The sequence below is a fragment of the Canis lupus genome, chromosome 35 (assembly GCF_048164855.1).
Source record: "Canis lupus baileyi chromosome 35, mCanLup2.hap1, whole genome shotgun sequence".
NCBI lineage: Eukaryota > Metazoa > Chordata > Mammalia > Carnivora > Canidae > Canis > Canis lupus.
The window spans coordinates 2,000,088-2,019,147 of record NC_132872.1 but is presented as its reverse complement, the minus strand read 5'-3'; the positions used below and the strand labels follow the sequence as shown (position 1 = coordinate 2,019,147).

Genomic DNA, 19,060 nt, shown 5'->3' with positions numbered 1-19,060 from the left:
CAACTATTCCAGTTCTAGGAATTTAACTCACAGATGTATTTGTAAATATGTATGTTATTCATTGCAACACAGTTTATAATAATAAAATTTGGAAACAACCTAAATATCATTGGAAGGACTGAATGTACCATGATACACCTACTATAAGGGTGGGAGGGAGGGATACTGGGTGGCTGTGAGATAGTGATAATTTCACTCTGTACTCTGTTTGTACTTTATGAATGTTAGGCCATGGGAATGTGTTGGTTTTATAATACAGGAAATAAAATTTTTAAATAAAACAGATCTGCCAATATAATGAAAAACAAATAATATAAAATATTTAAGAGTCAGAAAGGTTACAGTTCCAACTTAATAACCAGCCTCCTTCCTCTGTAATCTTAACCACTGTAAGACTCAGTTTCCTTATTTATAAAACAAAACAAAATCTGAGGAAAATAATCTGTCTTGTACATCCTAGAAATCATGACCACAAAGTAACTAACATACTTCTATCTTTCTGAAACAAATCAGCATGACTATGATCGTACTTTTTTTTATCCTAAAAGATAAAGCATAGAATACAAAAATTAAGAATATTTTGTTATTGTTTCTTTGACAATAGTGTCAAAGGGGCAGAGCAAGATGGGGAGGTGGGTTTAGCTCCATAAACACATTTACAGGATGGCGGAAATAGTACAGAATGCTGTTGATCAACTGGCTGTTTGCCAGCGTGAATTCTCCGTATCAGGCCAAGTCACCACCAAACCCTTTATCAGACCATCTCCAGACATACTTCTTGCCTTCTTCAGTGTTTCCCCAGCCACCCAAATTCTCAATTCCCCATGACTTGCCTCCCGCCAAGTCTTTAGCAAATCCAGGCTAATATAGTAAACAAATGGCCAGGAGGGGCCACTGTTAAATGAGAAAATGTAGGGACAAAGCACAAGTTATCTATTCTCTTACCAAGTGGCTAACTGGCCAGGATGGCCACCCAAACCCTGATTTATATGTTGTCTCACATAGTGTTAAGTGCAACCCTCTTTCATTTTCAAAATGGTCCTGATTTGTATAAATTATGGGCCTTGCACTACTGCTGGCTAAATAAATATATGCTCTTTTTTAGGCAGAACAGACCTGTGTTTCAGTTTACTGTATCTTTTGATATATTCTCTCAAATATCTATCACCAAAACATTTTGTCCGTAACAGATTCCATTGCCATTCAGATTTTGCCTTTTTTCCTTTCTCCTAGAAAACATATAGCTGACTTTTTTCTTTCATCTTCCAAAAGAAATAAGCTTTTCATCTCTCAAGCTGTATTTGTTTTTTCTCTGGGTAGTGAGTTTTTTCCCAGATTATACCAACTCCTTTCTTGTATTCCCTTAACCTCCCTAGTGAAAACATGGGGGGGAGGGATGCCCCTTGTACTAGTTATTGGTTTAAAATTCATGAACTATGGCATGTGTAGATTCTTTATTGGTTTACTCCTTGTCCAACACTGGCATGAACAGACACTTGGTTATTTAACATAAGACTGGACAGACGGAACGAGATATAGGAGAAAAACTGGAGATAAATTAGACCAGCAAACTTTACAAGTTAATCTGTGACTTTTTGTTCCACTTAAAATGCAATCAATTTGCCGATGGTTCTTTATTATTTACAGTTAATGTCTAAAAAGAGCAGCATCACTCCAGGGTAAAAAGAACACAAAGATGCAAAAACTTAAGATTTTAGTTTCAATTCTATCACTATCATTTGTTTTACTATAGGGGAGCTTTCACTTCTTAGTTTTTATGAACTTCAATATCTTCATGTATATAACGAAGAGATGATACACAGTGGATATCTCAAAAATGACTTATTTATAAAATTCTATTAATTCTAAAATTTTAAACATTAGATTAGTTAGTGCTTGTTAATTATAAGCTTTAAATCTTGGGAATAGTACATATGTACACACATACATTTTATGTACCACAGTGATCTTTGTGGATAGATTAGCAAAAAGCTGGGTAATATGGCTAATGCAATCAGATCTGGGTGAGGTACTGCATTCTGAATGTGTGTTATTAGAGAGCATATGCAAAGATCTTGCCTTCAACAGGCTCTATTATCACATCTGAACGTGATCCTTGAACTGTTTGATGGCATTGTGAAATTTGACCTGCCACCACTACACTGTTTTGTTGTCATTTTACCGTGCCCCGTTGGCCTGCTTATTACTCAAGGGGAGCCAAGCCCAAGCCCAAAATAACCTTATTGTGAGTCAGAAGGTTTGTGATCAATATAAGCTACAGCTAAACACTTCTGTAAAAAGAAAGCATTCTCTGGAATTCTGAGGACTCAGAAACTATGCTCCATATAGCCAAGATATAGCTAAGGAGTATTGGGATCCCTGCCTGAAATTGTCCAGTATTCATGTCTACTCATATTTCCCTACTCTTCAATTACAACCGAGAGCAAACATACTAACACATTAAGTATGTGATTAAGAAGTAATCACAAATACCTTCTACACACTGGAAATGCATAGATTTGTGGAATAAGTACGGACAGCTACCTATAGGACTTTGTATTCCTAACACTCAAGGAAGTTTCTCTTTAGGATGATCCCTAAAGCTACTTGTCCAAAACAGGAAGAGTATCTAGAACACATCTTAATAATTCATGTAGTCAAAAATTGCTAATTAATGATGTAAACTAGGCATGCAAATAGAGAAACAGGGTTTAAAAATAATAAAGTGAGTCTTTGGAAAAAAAATCCTAAAAAATTGTATCAGTAAAGTTAAGTGATAAGCATCTCCCCACTTAGGATATTTTTGTCCTCTATAAATCAACAGCATCATAGCTAGGGTAGTAACCTATAGAAAGGGAGATCTGGAGGACAATTCTGAAGGTTATTAAAAATATGACATCCTGACATATTATTTGGACCTTTGTAAAAAACAGACAAGATTTTAATTCAGCTTGGCCTCATATCCTATTATATCTCTGTTCCACTATACCTCATAGCTATTTACAGTAGCCCAGGAAGCAAGTGTGTACAACTATAGCTCTTAGCTGTAACAACATCCTAGGAAACAAGTTTATAATAATAAGAAAAAATGAAACTTTATGGAATACAGTTATCTTCCCAAATAGAATAGCTGGGAGATGGGTGGAAACTGCCCCCCAACTAGCCTTTACAGGTAAACTGAGAAAAGAATATAAAAAGTACATTTATATTTGATAAAGTACAACTGAATGCTACAAACAAGAGTAAAACAACAAAATAATTAGGCATTTACTTACAAGGAGTTCCTCTGCTGGCTTCTTCCATAGTTACCCTGACATAGGGCTTACTAAAGTCTACTTCAATTTCATCAGAAAAAGGAGCTGGCTGCTGTAAGCCCTTAAGAAGAGGAAAGTGAAGGAAAAGAAAGTTAAATTCAATGGTACAGACTGAAATACTAAAAACATGGCAGCTTTAAAGTACAATCAGTTATTCAATATGTTGGTGATTAGATTCCTCCTAAAACTGTAACATACAAAAGAAAAAAAAAGAATTTCAAAATGACAAGTGAGAGTTGCAACCTTTTACCAAATTATTAAATTGGTAAATCATGATATGGAAGATAAATAAGTGCCTTGCTGATGATTTGGGGTAACACTGAGCAAGGTGGCTGGGAAACTAAGCATAATCCCAACTAACTGGGTCCAGAATAATGGCTCCTTTGCCCTACAGCAGAACATCCGACCCTGTTCTACGTAATGAAATTGCCAAGGTTTTTAAGTACATTTTCACACCACGTCAACTAAGGAAGGCAAACGGCACTTGTATGCTTTATTAAAGTATGATTATCATTGTATAATCCTTTACACTGTAGATATGTTCTAATGCTCATAACAGCCCTGTGAGGCAAGAAGTACAATAATTCTCAATTTAAAGGTGAGGAAAACAAGGTTCAAAGAAACTTGAATTATATGAATTACTGCATATGAATTATATGCAATTACTCAGAGGCAAAGATGAAATAAGAATGCATGGTTCAGTGGGTTAAGCATCTGCCTTCGGCTCAGGTCCTGATCCCAGGTCCTGGGATCAAGCCCTGTTGGGCTTTCTGCTCAGTGGGGAGCCTCCTTGTCCCTCTCCCTCTGTCCTTCCTCCCCCTGTTTGTGCTCTTTTCTCTCACTGGCACTTTCTCTCTCAAATAAATAAATAAAACCTTTGTGAAAAAAAAAAAGAAGGCAAGAATGCTCTTTCCTCTGTAGAGGAAAGACTTAAGAGTTTTTGTTAAATTTAATATTTTATTTGATGCTATTTTGAAGGGAATTGCTTTTATTTTTGGATTGTTCCTTGCTAGTATTTTTTTTATTATTCATTTATTCACAAGAGACAGAGAGAGAGGCAGAGATAGAGGCAGAGAGAGAAGCAGGCTCCACGCAGGGAGCCCTGTGTGTGACTCAATCCTGGGACTCTGGGATCAGGCCCTAGGCCAAAGGCAGGTCCTAAACCACTGAGCCACCCAGGCGTCCCAGTTCCTTGCTAGTATATAGAAATGCAAACTGATTTATATGTGCAAATGTTGCATCTGTGTGTGTAATTTCAGATGATTTTTGTATATTGACCTTATGTCCTTGACTTTACTAAACTCAATTATTAGTTCTAGCACTTTGATAGATTCCCTAGGATTTTCTACATATGAGATCATGTTATCTGTGACTAAAGACGTTTTATTTACTCCTTACCAATCTGGATGTCTTTAATTTCCTTTTTATCCTTTATTGCCTTACTTGGAATCTCTACCACAATGTTGAAAAGAAGTAACAAGGACAAGTATCTTTGCCTTTTTCCCAATCTTAGGGGTGATCTATGAAATTTTCTACCACTAAATATTCTGTTAACTGTTGGGCTTTTGTGGATGTCGTTTATCATAAAACTGAGGAATTGGCCCTTCTTTTTGCAATTTGTTGCAATTTGTCTTATAAGTAGGTTTTGGATTTTGTCACATGCCTTTTCTTTGTTACTTATGGTATATTAGATTAAATTGATTTTAGGATGTTAAACCAGCTTTGTATTCCAGAGTGAAATCCCCCTTGGTCATGCTATATAAATCTTTTTATATATTCCTGAATTTAATTTGTTAATATATTGTTAAGGACTTTTGCATCTAAGTTTGTGAGAAATTTTGAACAATAGTTTCCTTTTCTTGTGCTTTATTTTTGCCTGGCTTTGATGTTTGGTTTCATAAAGTGGGATAGAAAGTATTCTCTCTTTTCTGAAACTCTTCAAAATAGGAAACTATTTCTTCCTCAAATGTTTGAAAGAATTCACCAATAAAGCATCTGGGACTGGTATTGTCTTTGTGAGAAGATTTTTAGAGACTAATTTGATTTTTTTTTTTTTAACCTGGGATAGGTCCATTCAGATTTTCTATTTCATTTTGGGTTATTTTTGGTAATTTGCCTCTTTCTAGGAATGTCTATATCATTTAAATTGTCAAAACTCACCAATAAAAAATAAATTTATAAAAAAAAACAAAAAAATTGTCAAAACTTTTGGTGTTTAGTTGTTCATATTCTCTTATAATTCTTTTAATTTTTGTTGGGTTATAGTGATGTCTGCTTAAAATTTTTAATTCTAAACAGATTACATCATGATTGGGCTGAATCCAGGCACTAGGAAAACACTGTTTTATTTTTAGATAAGGATGAATTTTTAAAGATTGGGTTTTAGATTTATTTATTTGAGAGAGAACAAGTGTGAGTCGGGGGAGGGGGCTGAGGGAGAGAATCCTCAAGCAGGCTCCCTACTGGGTGCAGAACCTGACTGCAGGTTCGCCATGAGATCATGATCCAAGCAGAAACCAAGACTGAGCCTCTCAATTGACTGAGCCACCCAGATACCCCTTTAAGATTAGGTTTTAGGGCAGCCTGGGTGGCTCAGCAGTTTAGCACTGCCTTCAGCCCAGGGTGTGATCCTGGAGACCCGAGATCAAGTCCCGCGTCGGGCTCCCTGCGTGGAGCCTGCTTCTCCCTCTGCCTGTGTCTCTGCCTCTCTCTCTCTCTCTCTCTGTGTGTCTCTCATGAATAAATAAATAAAATCTTAAAAAAATATTAAGATTAGGTTTTACAATTTAAACAGATTTCTTTTGGGGGGACCTGGCTCAGTCAGTTGGGCATCCAACTCTTGATTTCAGCTCAGGTCATGATTTCAGGATTATGAGATCAAGCTCCATGTCAGACTCCCCACTCACAGGGTGTCTGCCTAAGATTCTCTTTCTCCCTCTTCCTCGGTCCCTCCCCACCATACACACACTCTCTCTCTAAAAAGAAATAAATCTTAAAAAAAAATTTCTTTTTAAAAAACACTTATAAGTTTAGTTTAAGATACGCTAAAGTTATAAGAGAAAACATTCATTTTTAGGAGACATGGGTACATTGTGTGTGTTATCATTTTTAAGAACATTTTTAAAGGAGATAAGAATAGACCGAGGACCCAAAAATATAGTTTTCTGTAGTTAATAGAGATTTCTCTACAGATTAGAGAAGACAATTTATCCTCTAGAAGTTAGTACTCAAATAGTTGCTTAACAGTAGTTTGTGTTTCTAAAAGCATATGGTATTCACAAAATAATAAATTTATGATTCTATCTATATAAAGCTAAAAAACAGGCAAAGCTAATTGATGATGACTAGAAGCCACAGGAAAAGGAGGGAGTTTAGGGAAAGTAGATAATGACAAGCAGGGATGTGAGAGTCTTCTGGGAATACTGGTGATTACATGGATATATACATACATAAAAATTTATTGAGCTTAAGGTTTATACACTATACTTAAGGTTTATATACACTTAAGGTTTATGCACTATACTTTATATAAGTTATACTTCAGGAAAACAAATGACACCTGGGTATAAAAAAGAATGTGATACTGATACATGCTACAACATGGATCCTGATATCTTGAAAACATGCTAAGTGAAAGAAGCTAGCCACAAAAGACCACTTATTGTATGATTCCATTTATTTTTTTAAAAGATTTATTTATTTATTCATGAGAGACAGGAGAGACAGAGAGAGAGAGACAGAGGCAGAGACACAGGCAGAGGGAGAAGGAGGCTCCAAGCAGGAAGCCCGACGTGGGACTCAATCCCGGGTCTCCAGGATCATGCCCCAGGCTGAAGGTGGCGCTAAACCGCTGAGCCACCCGGGCTGCTTGGATTGCACACTTTAAATGGGCATGTAAATTATACTGGTAGTGAATTATCTCTCAATAAAGCATATATATTTATATATAAATCAGGTAAAAATCTGTAAGACAAATAGAAAAAAAAGTGTTTATTAACAATAGTACATGTAGCTCAAAGATGAGCTTTATTGTGTCTCTGAAAGTTATCAGTAATGGTGTACTGGAGTTGCCTGTTAAGTATTCAGGAATTTTATGGAGCAGTTATTAAATCATTGGTAGTCTGAACTCAGCCACAGAAATTGGCAAATGCTACATTTCAGTGTTTTCCCCCCACAGGGAGCCACTTTATTATTATTTACTATTATTATTATTTTGCATACTTAGACCAGTTCAAGAATTATTATTGGGAGAAGAAAATGAACTTTGTGAAGGAAGAATGGCTAGGACATGGTAAAAAGAAAAAAAGTTGTCATTTGAATTTGAGAAGAAGCATTTACAATGAATTTTTGAACTGAAGAAAAATAAGATTGTAGTATCAGTAGCAGGAATGGGGAAGTTTTTTTTTTTTTTTTTTTTTTTTTTTGTAAAGATTATTTATTTATTTATTAGAGACAGGGAGAGAGAGAGAGAGAGAGAGAAGCAGGCTCCATGCTGGGACTCGATCCCGGATATCCAGGATCACACCCTGGGCTGAAGGTGGTGCTAAACTGCTAAGCCACCGGGGCTGCCCAGAAGTTTTTTTAAAAAGGACTTGAGATCAAAGAAAATGAGAACTGAGAAGTCTTTGAATTTGGAGATTCAAATGACTATTAAGAGATCTTCTAGAATATATTAATAAAAGAACACCAGTGCCTTTAAGAAAATTAGACGAAAAGGAAATAGATTAGTAATAATCTCTCAGTAGAGATGTGCATCCATAAAAGGAATGAGAAAAACTGAAATGTACTTAGGAAGATCTAGTGGCATTTTTTTTTTTTTTTAAGTTAAGGAGATCTGTACATGTCAAAGACAGAGGAAAAGGAGCCAAAGGGATTGAAAATATCGAGAAGGAAAAAATAGATATCTAAGGAAGAAAGAAGAGTCTAAAGAAATGGCAGGAAACGGCTTCAAAAGAAAGCAGTGGGGAAAGTATTAGCCTCAGAAATAAGAAAGACCACCGTTTTCTAAAAGCAGAATGAAAGGTGATAAAAGGACAATGTTAGATGTAAAGGAGGAAAGATACACAAATGTGTATCTGATGTCCTTGATTTTAACAGTATAGTAAGAAGGACATAAATGTCCTATGGGAAAAAAATGTCCTATGAAAAACAGGTAGTTTGAAATGAGATTGGATGCTTGAGGAAAGTAGGAAATATGTGGAATAGCTGCTGTGAGAAATGTACCAGAGCAATACCAAATGACTAATGGAACTACTGAGTTTTGTTTTGTTTTGTTTTTCAAGATTTTATTTATTTATTCATGAGAGACACAGAGAGAGAGAGAGAGAGAGAGGGACAGAGACACAGGCAGAGGGAGAAGCAGGCTCCATGCAGGGAGCCCAATACGGGACTCGATCCCGGGTCTCCAGGATCACACCCTGGGCCAAAGGTGGTGCTAAACCACTCAGTCACCCAGAGATCCCCCGGACTACTGAGTTCTGTATTAAGCCTAGATCAAGCTAGAAACATTAACCTAGAGAAGGCTGAGTTAACAGGTCTAGGAAGAGCAACTATGAAAGATCCTAGGTGAGGCCATGGAAAACAAAATGGGAGGGAGCAAAAGGATCTTGACATTTCTCCAAAGAAGATATACTAATGGCCAAAAAGCATGTGGAAGGATGATCAACAACATTAGTCATCATGGAAAAGTAAATCAAAACCACAATGATACCACTTCACACCCACTAGGATGGCTATGAGCAAAAAGACAGGCAATAACATTGACAGCAAGAATGTGGAGAAACTGGAACCCTCATACACTGCTGCTGTGAATGTAAACTGGTGCATAACTTTGGAAAACTTCAAAATGTTAAACACAGAATACCATAATGATCCTGAAATTACACTCCTGGGTATATAACCAAGTGGATGAAAACACAGATTTTTTTTTTATTATTTTTTAAAGTAGGCTCTAGTGAACTCATGACCTTAAGATCAAAAGCTACATGGTCTACTGACTGAGCCAGCCAGGCGCCCCTGAAAACACATATATATTTTTAAAAACCTGTACATGAATAATGTTCATAACAGCATTATTCATGATAGCCAGAAAGTGGAAACAATCAAAATGTGCATCAATTAATGAATGGATAAACAAAATGGCACCTCTATATGTAATATAATTCACTTGTGAAAAGGAATGCAGTATTAATACATGCTACCACCTGGATGGACCTTGAAAACGGTATGTTAAATATAAAAAGCCAGATACAAAAGGCCACATACTGTATGAATGATTCCATTTATATGAAATGTCCAAAATAGACAAATAAATACTTAGAGACAAAAAGTGGATTAGTGGTTGCCAGGGAGTAGGTTGAGGGGACAGGGGGTGACTGCTAATAGATATGGGGTTTCTTTTTGTGGTGATGAAAACTTTCTGGAATTAGTGGTGATGGATGCATAATATAGTAAATACACTAAAAAACCACTGAATTGTACACTTTAAAATGGTTTAAATGGTGAATTTTATGTTATATGAATCTTATCTCAATATTAAAAGATTCATTTAAGTATCCTATCTTTTGGGGTACTGGGTAGCTCAGTCAGGTAAGCATCCAACTCTGGATTTCGGCTCAGGTCATGATCTCAGGGTTCTAGGATCGAGCCTCATATTAGGCTCCACAGTCGGCACAGAGTCTGCTTGGGATTCCCTCTCTCTCTCTCTCCCTCTATCCTCCCTACCTCCTGTCTAAAATAAAAAGAAAGTTATTAAAGATAGAACATTTAAAAAAAATTTTTTTAAAGCTTTTATTTATTTATTCATGAGAGACACAGAGACACAGGCAGAGAAAGAAGCAGGCTCCATGCAGGGAGTCCAATGTGGAACTCGATCCAAGGACCCCAGGATCATGCCCTGGGCCGAAGTGAGACGCTCAACCACTGAGCGTCTCCTCAGCCACCCAGGAGTTCCTAAAAAAAATTTTTTTTTAATGTCCTATCTTTAATAACTGTTTCTTCAATCTTCTCTGTATACTATGTATGTTCCAAGGCAGAAGGCAAATGCAGATGTCCCTCCTGGCTAAGGTTTCAATTCCTCCTAAGTATAGAAAATGAAACCTAAGGTTCAACTACAACAGATCAGCAAAATCTTTCTCTGTCTAGAGTTGCCTCCAGTTAGAATGAATAGTATTTCTAAAAATATCTTTCTAAAAAGTGTTTCTAGAAGCTAAGCCTTATAAAAGTAGGACTAAGTATTTCTACTTAATTCTCCTAAAACATACCTCCTTCATTTTAACCTCAAGGGAATCTTACAGAATATTATTTTCAAGTCATTTGACTATCTGGTTGTGAAGCATAAATGAAAGGGCATAGATTGCAACTTGAAAAAACTTAGATCTAAATCCCAATTCTATCACTTACTTAATAGCTATGGAATCACAGCTTTCATCTTCTATAAAATGGAAAATACCTGCCCTATAAGGTGAACTACAAGGATTAAATAAAAGACCATATGCAAGTAAGTAACTACCATAATGTTTCACATATAGTGGCACTCAACAAGTTTGGGTCATCATCAACATGAGCTCGTTTTCTCTCCTGTTCTGTGGAACACAGGTTTCATTATGCCAACAAAATTAACTAAATTGTATTAATCTAAGAGGTTAGATTCTAGATGCTATATAAAGTTTCTAATTCTATATAAATTATAACTGATATTATGATTAATGATCATCATCCCCAAATTATGAATGATTTTCTGAATGCAATACTGCTATCATAAAAACTTTTCCTGATTATGTTCACATATATTAACTACATATTCCTCCAAATTCCAGTGAAAGAGAAGAGATTCTGGCATCCTTAGGAATAGGAAATGGAAATAACTCAGAGTAACACCATTATTTGATACTGGCTTCCTAGTACTCTATTTCCAAGGATTCTTAAACATTTTTCAGCAAAAGCTTTCAGAACGACACAGAGGAACATTTCCCTTTTACCAAACATGCTGCATAAATGGTAATAGGTCTTACTGAGATCCAATTTTTTTCCATAATGTTAAAGGAAAGGCTGGCTGTAAAGTAAAAAGGAATACCACATGGTATGAGAAAGAAAGGATAAGGAAAAGAGCAAAAAGATTCCACTCCCTGGGGGAGGGAAGAAAAGAGGGGAGAGAGGGAGAAAAGAAAACAATTCTCCCTGACTCCTACTGCCATTTCAATGAATGTAAACAATGAGCTCATCTATCTAACCAGTATTTGGATATCTCCTAAGATTTTTTTTTTAAGATTTTATTTATTTATTCTTGAGACACACACACACAGAGTGGCAGAGACACAGGCAGCAAGAGAAGCAGGCTTCTTGAATGGAACCCAATGTGGGACTCAATCTTAGGACCCGGGGATCACACCCTGAGCTGAAGGCAGACACTCAACCACTGAGCCACCAGGTGTCCCTCTCCTAGACTTGTAAGTTGAACTTGTACTAAATTAAACCCATCACCTTTCTCCTAACCCAGCTCTTCTTTCTGTATTTCTACATTAAGTAAGAAGCACCCCATCTACACAATCTACCTAAGACTGAAATCTAGGAGTCATCTTCAACACCTCTCATCCTTTACAAGTTTCCAAGAATTGTCTATTTTATTCCTTAAAATTTCAGTTTAAATTCTCATTATATCCAATCTGGATCATTACAACAATCTCACAACTAGACCTTTGGTTTCTGTCAATCCTTGTTTCAAATTATCCTTCCCCAAACAATCAAGACGACTTTCTAAATTGCAAATCTGATCACATTATCCAAAGGATAAAATTTAAACTCCTTAGCAAAGAATACAAGATCCTTTATAATCAGGCCCTTGCTTACCTATGTATTGCAGGTTATTTTTCTGAACTTTAAACGCTAGTAATATTACTCATGGTTTACTAAACATACTATTATTTCACACTTGAACTTGTATTCTATCTCTTGTCCATTTCTTGGATAAATTATTATTATTATTATTATTATTTTTTTTTTTTTTTTTAAAGTAGGCTTCACAACTAGCATGGAGCCAAACTCACATCCCTGGGATCAAGTCCTGAGCTGATATCAAGGGTCAGATGCTTAACCAACTGAGCCACCCAGGCGCCCCTTGTTCATTTCTTGAATTCCTATTTATCCTTCAAAGTTCAGTTCAGAAATAATCTCCTCAATGAAGCTTTTCCAAAACCACTATCTCTACCCCTAGATCAAAGTTAATCTGTTGCTCCTCTAGGCAGCCATTGTACCTCTAACTTTCTTCTACTTGCCCCTTTTCATTTTCTATCTTTTTTTCTTTTTTTAAGAGACAGAATATGCGAACAGGGGAGGGGCAGAGGGAGAGGTAGAAAGAGAATTCTCAGCAGGTTCCATGCTCAGCACAGAGCCTGACATGGGGCTCAAACTCACAAGCCTGATATCATGAGCTGAGCTAAAACCAAGAGTTGGATGCTTAACTTACTGAATCATCCAGGCACCCCTCATTCTGTATCTTAATTATTTATTGATTTCCCCTGTCTGTGAGCTTCTTAAGGGCAAGGTCATCTTTTCATCTTTGCACCTACAATGCATAGCAACTGGCACACAGATTTTCCCAATATATGAGACTGTGCGCTCTATCTCCATTAGCGGAACTGTTTCCAATTTGTGACTTATTCATACATATGATAAATATTAAGATAGGCTAAAAGTCTTATTCTCCATATTTTTGTGATTTTTTTATTGTACCTTTAGAAACATCTGTATCAGCAAATTCTTTATACTTATAAAAAAAACTAGCCATAAAGTTATCCTTTCATTTTTCCTCTTTAATTCTTTTCTCTCTTCTTTCCAATTCATTCTGACCCACCAACCCAGCTACCTAATATTTGCTGATCCTTCCAATTTCTCTCTCCTTTGCCTGGAAAAAAAAAAAAGCCTCTTCTGAGCTTTGAGCTCCATCTTAGGGTCACATCTCTCAAAGGGAAGGTCTTATTTATATTTATACTGCTAGCATCTTCTGGCCATGTTGACACATTTTATGTAATAAAATCTTGGTTGGTCAACTCAAATGTCAACTAAGGAGTGGGTAAGTAAAATGTGGTATGTGGAATATTATATGGATAGTGATGGATTATTAGATGTCAACAAAAAGAAATGAAGTACTAATACATGCCTACAACACTAATGAATCTTGAAATCATGCTTAGCAAAAAAAGCCAGCCACAAGACTATGCATTGTATGTATCCTATTTGCATGTAATGTCCAGAACAGGCAAATCTTTTTTTTTTTTTTTAAGATTTTATTTACTTATTCATGAGAGACACAGAGAGAGAGAGAGAGAGAGAGAGAGAAAGAGAGGCAGAGACACAGGCAGAGGGAGAAGCACGCTCCAAGCAGGAAGCCCATTGAGGGACTTGATCCCGGAACCCTGGGATCACGCCCTGAGCCAAAGGCAGACGCTCAACCACTGAGCCACCCAGGCATCCCCAGAATAGGTAAATACAGATACTGAAAGAGTGGTTTCAAGAGGCTGGGGAAGTTAGGAGGTAATGTGAAGTGACTGCTAATGGGGATGGGACCTTTTTTGGGGGGGTGATGAAAATACTCTAAAACTGGTTGTGATGACTGTTGCACAACTCTAAATATGCCCCAAACCACTGACTTGTACAGTTTAAATGGGTGGACTATATGATCTCAGTAGAGTTGTTATAAAAAAAAATCTTTACTTTTGCTACAGAGCTAAACAGGAATTAGAGATAGAAAACACAAGTATACAATGGAGATGACAGACGAGTTTATTTAGCAGACACTCCTTACTAGGGTTGGTACAGCTTGTTGGGTGAGTGAATCTTTGACCATTAGCCCATGCTAAATAGCCAGTGTGTACTAGAGAGGAATGTGCAATAAGTAGCAAGTCACTCAACTGATTTGTGACATGAACATATAAAGCAAAGTAATTTAAAGCATTGAAATTCCGAGCAGCCCTGGTGGCGCAGTGGTTTAGCGCCGCCTGCAGCCCAGGGTGTGATCCTAGAGACCCGGGATCGAGTCCCACGTCAGGCTCCCTGCATGGAGCCTGCTTCTCCCTCTGCCTGTGTCTCTGCCCCTCTCTCTCTGTGTGTGTCTCTCATGAATAAATAAATAAAATCTTAAAAAAAAAAAAAAAGCATTGAAATTCCTAAATTCTAAGGACCAATAAATTTAAGTCTTTTCAGAGACCATTCCACTAAGACTGACTTAGATTTTGCTCTATCCCTGGCTATTGTGACTGTCAACAAGTATCACCTACTTGGTTATAACTTGTCCCTACTCCAAGACTGATTGCTGAATTGGTGCTTACCACTGATCTCCTTAACCTGAATTCTCTAAGAAACATTCAAAAATTAACAATGTTCTGTTTTGTTTACAGCTGAATGATTTTCTGAGTATACTTGCTACAATGTATAGAATAATATAGAATAATGATCCCCTAAAGATGTCTACATGTTAGTCTCTAGAACCTGTGACCAAATTACCTTACATAGCAAAAGTGGCTTTGCAGATATGATTAAATTAAAGGACTCTGAAATAGGGTGATTATCCCAGATTATTCAGGTGTGTTCGATGTAATCACAAGGGTCTTTGTAAGTGAATGAGGGAGGCAGAAAAGTTAGAATCAGTGAGATGTGATGACAGAAGCAGCAGTCAGAGTGATATGCTTGTTGGCTGGCACCACGAGGAAAGCAATGAGGGCAGCCTCTAAAAGCTGGAAAAGACAGATTGAAAAAAACAGATTCTCCCTTAGAGCCTCCAGTCCTATTGACACTGATTATAGTCCTCTGAAACCCATTTCAGACTTCTGACCTCCACAACTATCAGATAATATCTGTATAGTTTTAGGCCACTAAATTTAGTGCTGTTAAGCAGCAATAGGAAACGAATACACTTGCCCCTACCGTCAATATCATCATCAATATCAGGCCTAAAGCATATGCCTCCTATTGATGGAGTCCAAGTGCTTTTATTGCTCAAGATAGAGTACTGATTTGGAACAAATATTAATTGTGTCAGAGTAAAAATGTTTTTCCCTTTGCACTACACAAAGCTCCAGAACTAACCAGTGGAAACTGCAGTTTGATCAATGGCGAATGGTCAACATGGGTAAAGAAAACACAGAAACATATAATCCTTTCACTGGAATTTTAAAAGATGGGTTTCATTTTATTAACAATGACATATATTATCATTACGTATTATCATATATATTCTATAAATTATATATTAGTAATATATATTATATATTAATAATAACTTCAACTATATATGTGTTCTTTGACATGTTTTTTATGGGAAGCTTTAAGGATACCAAACTGGGGAATCCCTGGGGGGCTCAGTGGTCTAGCACCTGACTTCAGCCCAAGGCGTAATCCTGGAGTCCCAGGATCAAGTCCCACATCGGGCTCCCTGTATGAAGCCTGCTTCTCCCTCAGCCTGTGTCTCCGCCTCTCTCTCTCTCTCTCTGTGTCTCTCATGAATAAAATCTATAAAAATTTTTAAAAATTAAAAAAATAAAATAATAAAATTAAAAAAAAAAGAAAGATACCAAACTGAGACAGGATGAGCAGTTTGGAGTGGGGTCTTTCATCGAAAGCTTGGCAGTAGTTAGCAAATACAAGATACTATCCCAGGAACAAAGAATTACAGGTAGGCAGTAATAGAAAAAGGCTTTCATCTAAGACATTAGCAGTAATAGAGTGAAGGAATGATACTGGAGAAAACTAAACACCATGAGATGATACTGAGATCAGATGACTGCTCCAATTTCTCTATTCCATTAGTTTTAATTTGATCTTTAGCCTAATATATACACAAATTCCAAATTTTCCCAACATTCTTTTTTTCCCCTAACATTCTTTTTCCCGTCCCAATGTAAAGCTCTCTCATAACTGAGCTGGGAGCTACAATTTGGTAAGAAAGCATAACATCTCCAACAACTGTGAAAATACTATTTACACTATTCATTCTTTCCATTATCTTAGAAGACTTGTCATACTGACATCATCAATTCTATATCAGTTTCTACCTTCCCTTGCAAGGTTAAGTGTTCAACAAAGAAATCTCTTCCTTACAATTGCACAGCGTGGCATTTTTGAAGAAATTCCATCTTCTTCTGTTGCCCCATTGGGTCCAGGTACCTCTTTTCTCCTCTTTCTTGTGTTCATTTTGGCTGAACTCTGTGCATCCATCTTCTTTTAACTGGTCATAGAAAATGAAAAAATTTTTTTCTCACTGAAGTGGAAAAAAAGTCTGTTACCAGTATTTCAGAGATGTTAACACAGATACACTCAGCAAATGATAGCACATATTTCACAAGATAAGCCAACTGCATCTGGCAAAAACAACAAAGCTTCACAAAACGCATGCTCTAATAGAAACACTGAAATGCCTCTCTGGAACAAGAGCCAAAATTAATCACTTGACCTTGGAAATTATTACCTTGACCAACATAACCTGTATACTAACTGCTAATTTCATAACCTGACTAAATGTAAAAGACTGGAATAACGTGACTGAGAAAATTAGTTATACAGATTTTTACCACTACCCCTTATAACATCCCTGGTGTATCTGGAGATATGACAAGTACAAGGAAATGTGAAAGGTATGTTTTTGGTGCAGATGGAAAAAGAGCTTTTTTTCAAAGAGACAGGCCATCACCAATTCCTGGCTTAACAAAGCTGGATTTTTTTTTTTTTTTTTTAAATTTATGATAGTCACAGAGAGAGAGAGGCAGAGACATAGGCAGAGGGAGAAGCAGGCCCCATGCACCGGGAGCCCGATGTGGGATTCGATCCTGGGTCTCCAGGATCGTGCCCTGGGCCAAAGGCAGGCGCCAAACCGCTGCGCCACCCAGGGATCCCAAAGCTGGATTTTTCAACTCTAAATGCTGTGTAGATTTCAGAGACCACACCATTAGGATTAGATCTATGAAAACTGTGAAGTACACTGAATATTTTAAATATCCGTCTTCTTCCTTTTCTACTACCCATTTCCCCTTCCTCTTTCAGAGTCAGCACCTTAATCTTGTTCAGAGCCTCCAACTATCAAAACCTCACCCAAGCTGCTTCCCTCAGTGAAAAGTGACTTATTACTGTCTTACTTCGCAGAGCTTCTAGCCTTACTTTCTTTCCTCTAGTTAAAATGGCGGGAATCCCTGGGTGGCTCAGCGGTTTAGCGCCTGCCTTTGGCCCAGGGCGCGATCCTAGAGTCCCGGGATCGAGTCCCACGTCGGGCTCCCGGCATGGAGCCTGCTTCTCCCACCTCCTGTGTCTCTGCCTCTCTCTCTCTGTCTATGGTAAATAAATAAATCTTAAAAAAAAAAAAAAAAATGGCAATGTGACAAGATCTACAAGAAACCTGACCTAATTCTTAGAGACTGAAGGTGACATCCATGAGTCATAGCTAAGTATTAGGCTGATATGAAACATATCAAAGTCTAAAGAGATAGATGAACACCACCCAGAAACTTCCTTTTGTCACAAATGCAAATTAAAATGGAATAAAGGTACTAAACATCACCAAGTTTTCCAGAGACGATGAGAGCTTTTCTTCATTACTGTTATTCAATTTTCTTTCAAAATATCCAAAAGTTGTATTACTACTCCTATCTCACTGGTCAGGGAAGCCTAACTAAAAACACCTAATCAGTCCAACTAGTTATCGTTTCTGACTTGCATACAATAGGACTTTGCTTAAGTATCTATTAACTTTTCAGGGTAAGCAGACAAAATCCATTATGAGAAATGCAATCAGCAATCCTTTATCAGGCAGTTGAAGGTTAGGTAGTCAGTCACCAGTGAGAACTTAACGATGTATAAGGTACTACATTTGAAGTAAAAAATTTTGAAAGAAGACTTCAATTCAGCTGAGGAAACCACATGCTTATGATACGAAAATGCTCCTTAGGATTCTAAAACCACTGGGGGAAAGTTTGTTAAAAACAGGATTACATAGTTTCAAAGTATCTCCAAGTATTCTGAAGTAATCAGGATAGATTACTTATTAATTACCTTTGAAGTGAAAAGAGTTACCTTTGAAATGAAAAAAATCTCTTAGCTAAGTGTTCAAGGTTTTTTTTTTTTTTAAAGATTTATTTATTTATTTATGATAGACAGAGAGAGAGAGAGAGAGAGAGAGAGGCAGAGACACAGGAGGAGGGAGAATCAGGCTCCATGCCGGGAGCCTGACATGGGACTCGATCCCGGGACTCCAGGATTGCGCCCTGGGCCAAAGGCAGGCGCCAAACCGCTGAGCCACCCAGGGATCCCCAAGTGTTCAAAGTTAATTAACATCACCAATAATGTCTCCTGATATGAGGCACTGAAGACACATTACCAACTAAAAAGACACAACCTGTATGGATTTATGAGGAACAAACAAACAAACCTCAATTAAAGGACATTCTATAAAATAGTAACCTGTTCTTCTTCAAAAAATGTCAATCATGAAAAACAATGAAAGGCTGGGGGACTGTTCCAAAGAAAAGACAACTTCATTTCTAGATTGGGGAAAAAATTGTTATAAAGGATAGTTATTAAGATAATCAGTAAAGGGATCCCTGGGCGGCGCAGCGGTTTGGCGCCTGCCTTTGGCCCAGGGCGCGATCCTGGAGACCTGGGATCGAATCCCACGTGGGGCTCCCGGTGCATGGAGCCTGCTTCTCACTCTGCCTGTGTCTCTGCCTCTCTCTCTCTCTCTCTGTGACTATCATAAATAAATAAAG

General features: G+C 37.3%; 1 protein-coding gene across 3 annotated transcripts in view; it reads right to left on the bottom strand.

Annotated features, from left to right (window-relative positions):
• Positions 1–19,060, bottom strand: part of PCYT1A (phosphate cytidylyltransferase 1A, choline) — a 50,994-nt gene that overhangs the window by 13,262 nt on the left and 18,672 nt on the right. For all 3 annotated transcript variants that reach the window (XM_072812555.1, XM_072812556.1, XM_072812557.1), the window contains exons 2-3: positions 16,407–16,533; positions 3,276–3,375 (exon numbers count right to left, since the gene is read on the bottom strand). In XM_072812555.1, the coding sequence (XP_072668656.1) occupies positions 3,276–3,375; positions 16,407–16,523 (217 nt within the window). In that variant the 5' untranslated portion in view covers positions 16,524–16,533. The remainder of the gene's footprint in view (positions 1–3,275; positions 3,376–16,406; positions 16,534–19,060) is intronic.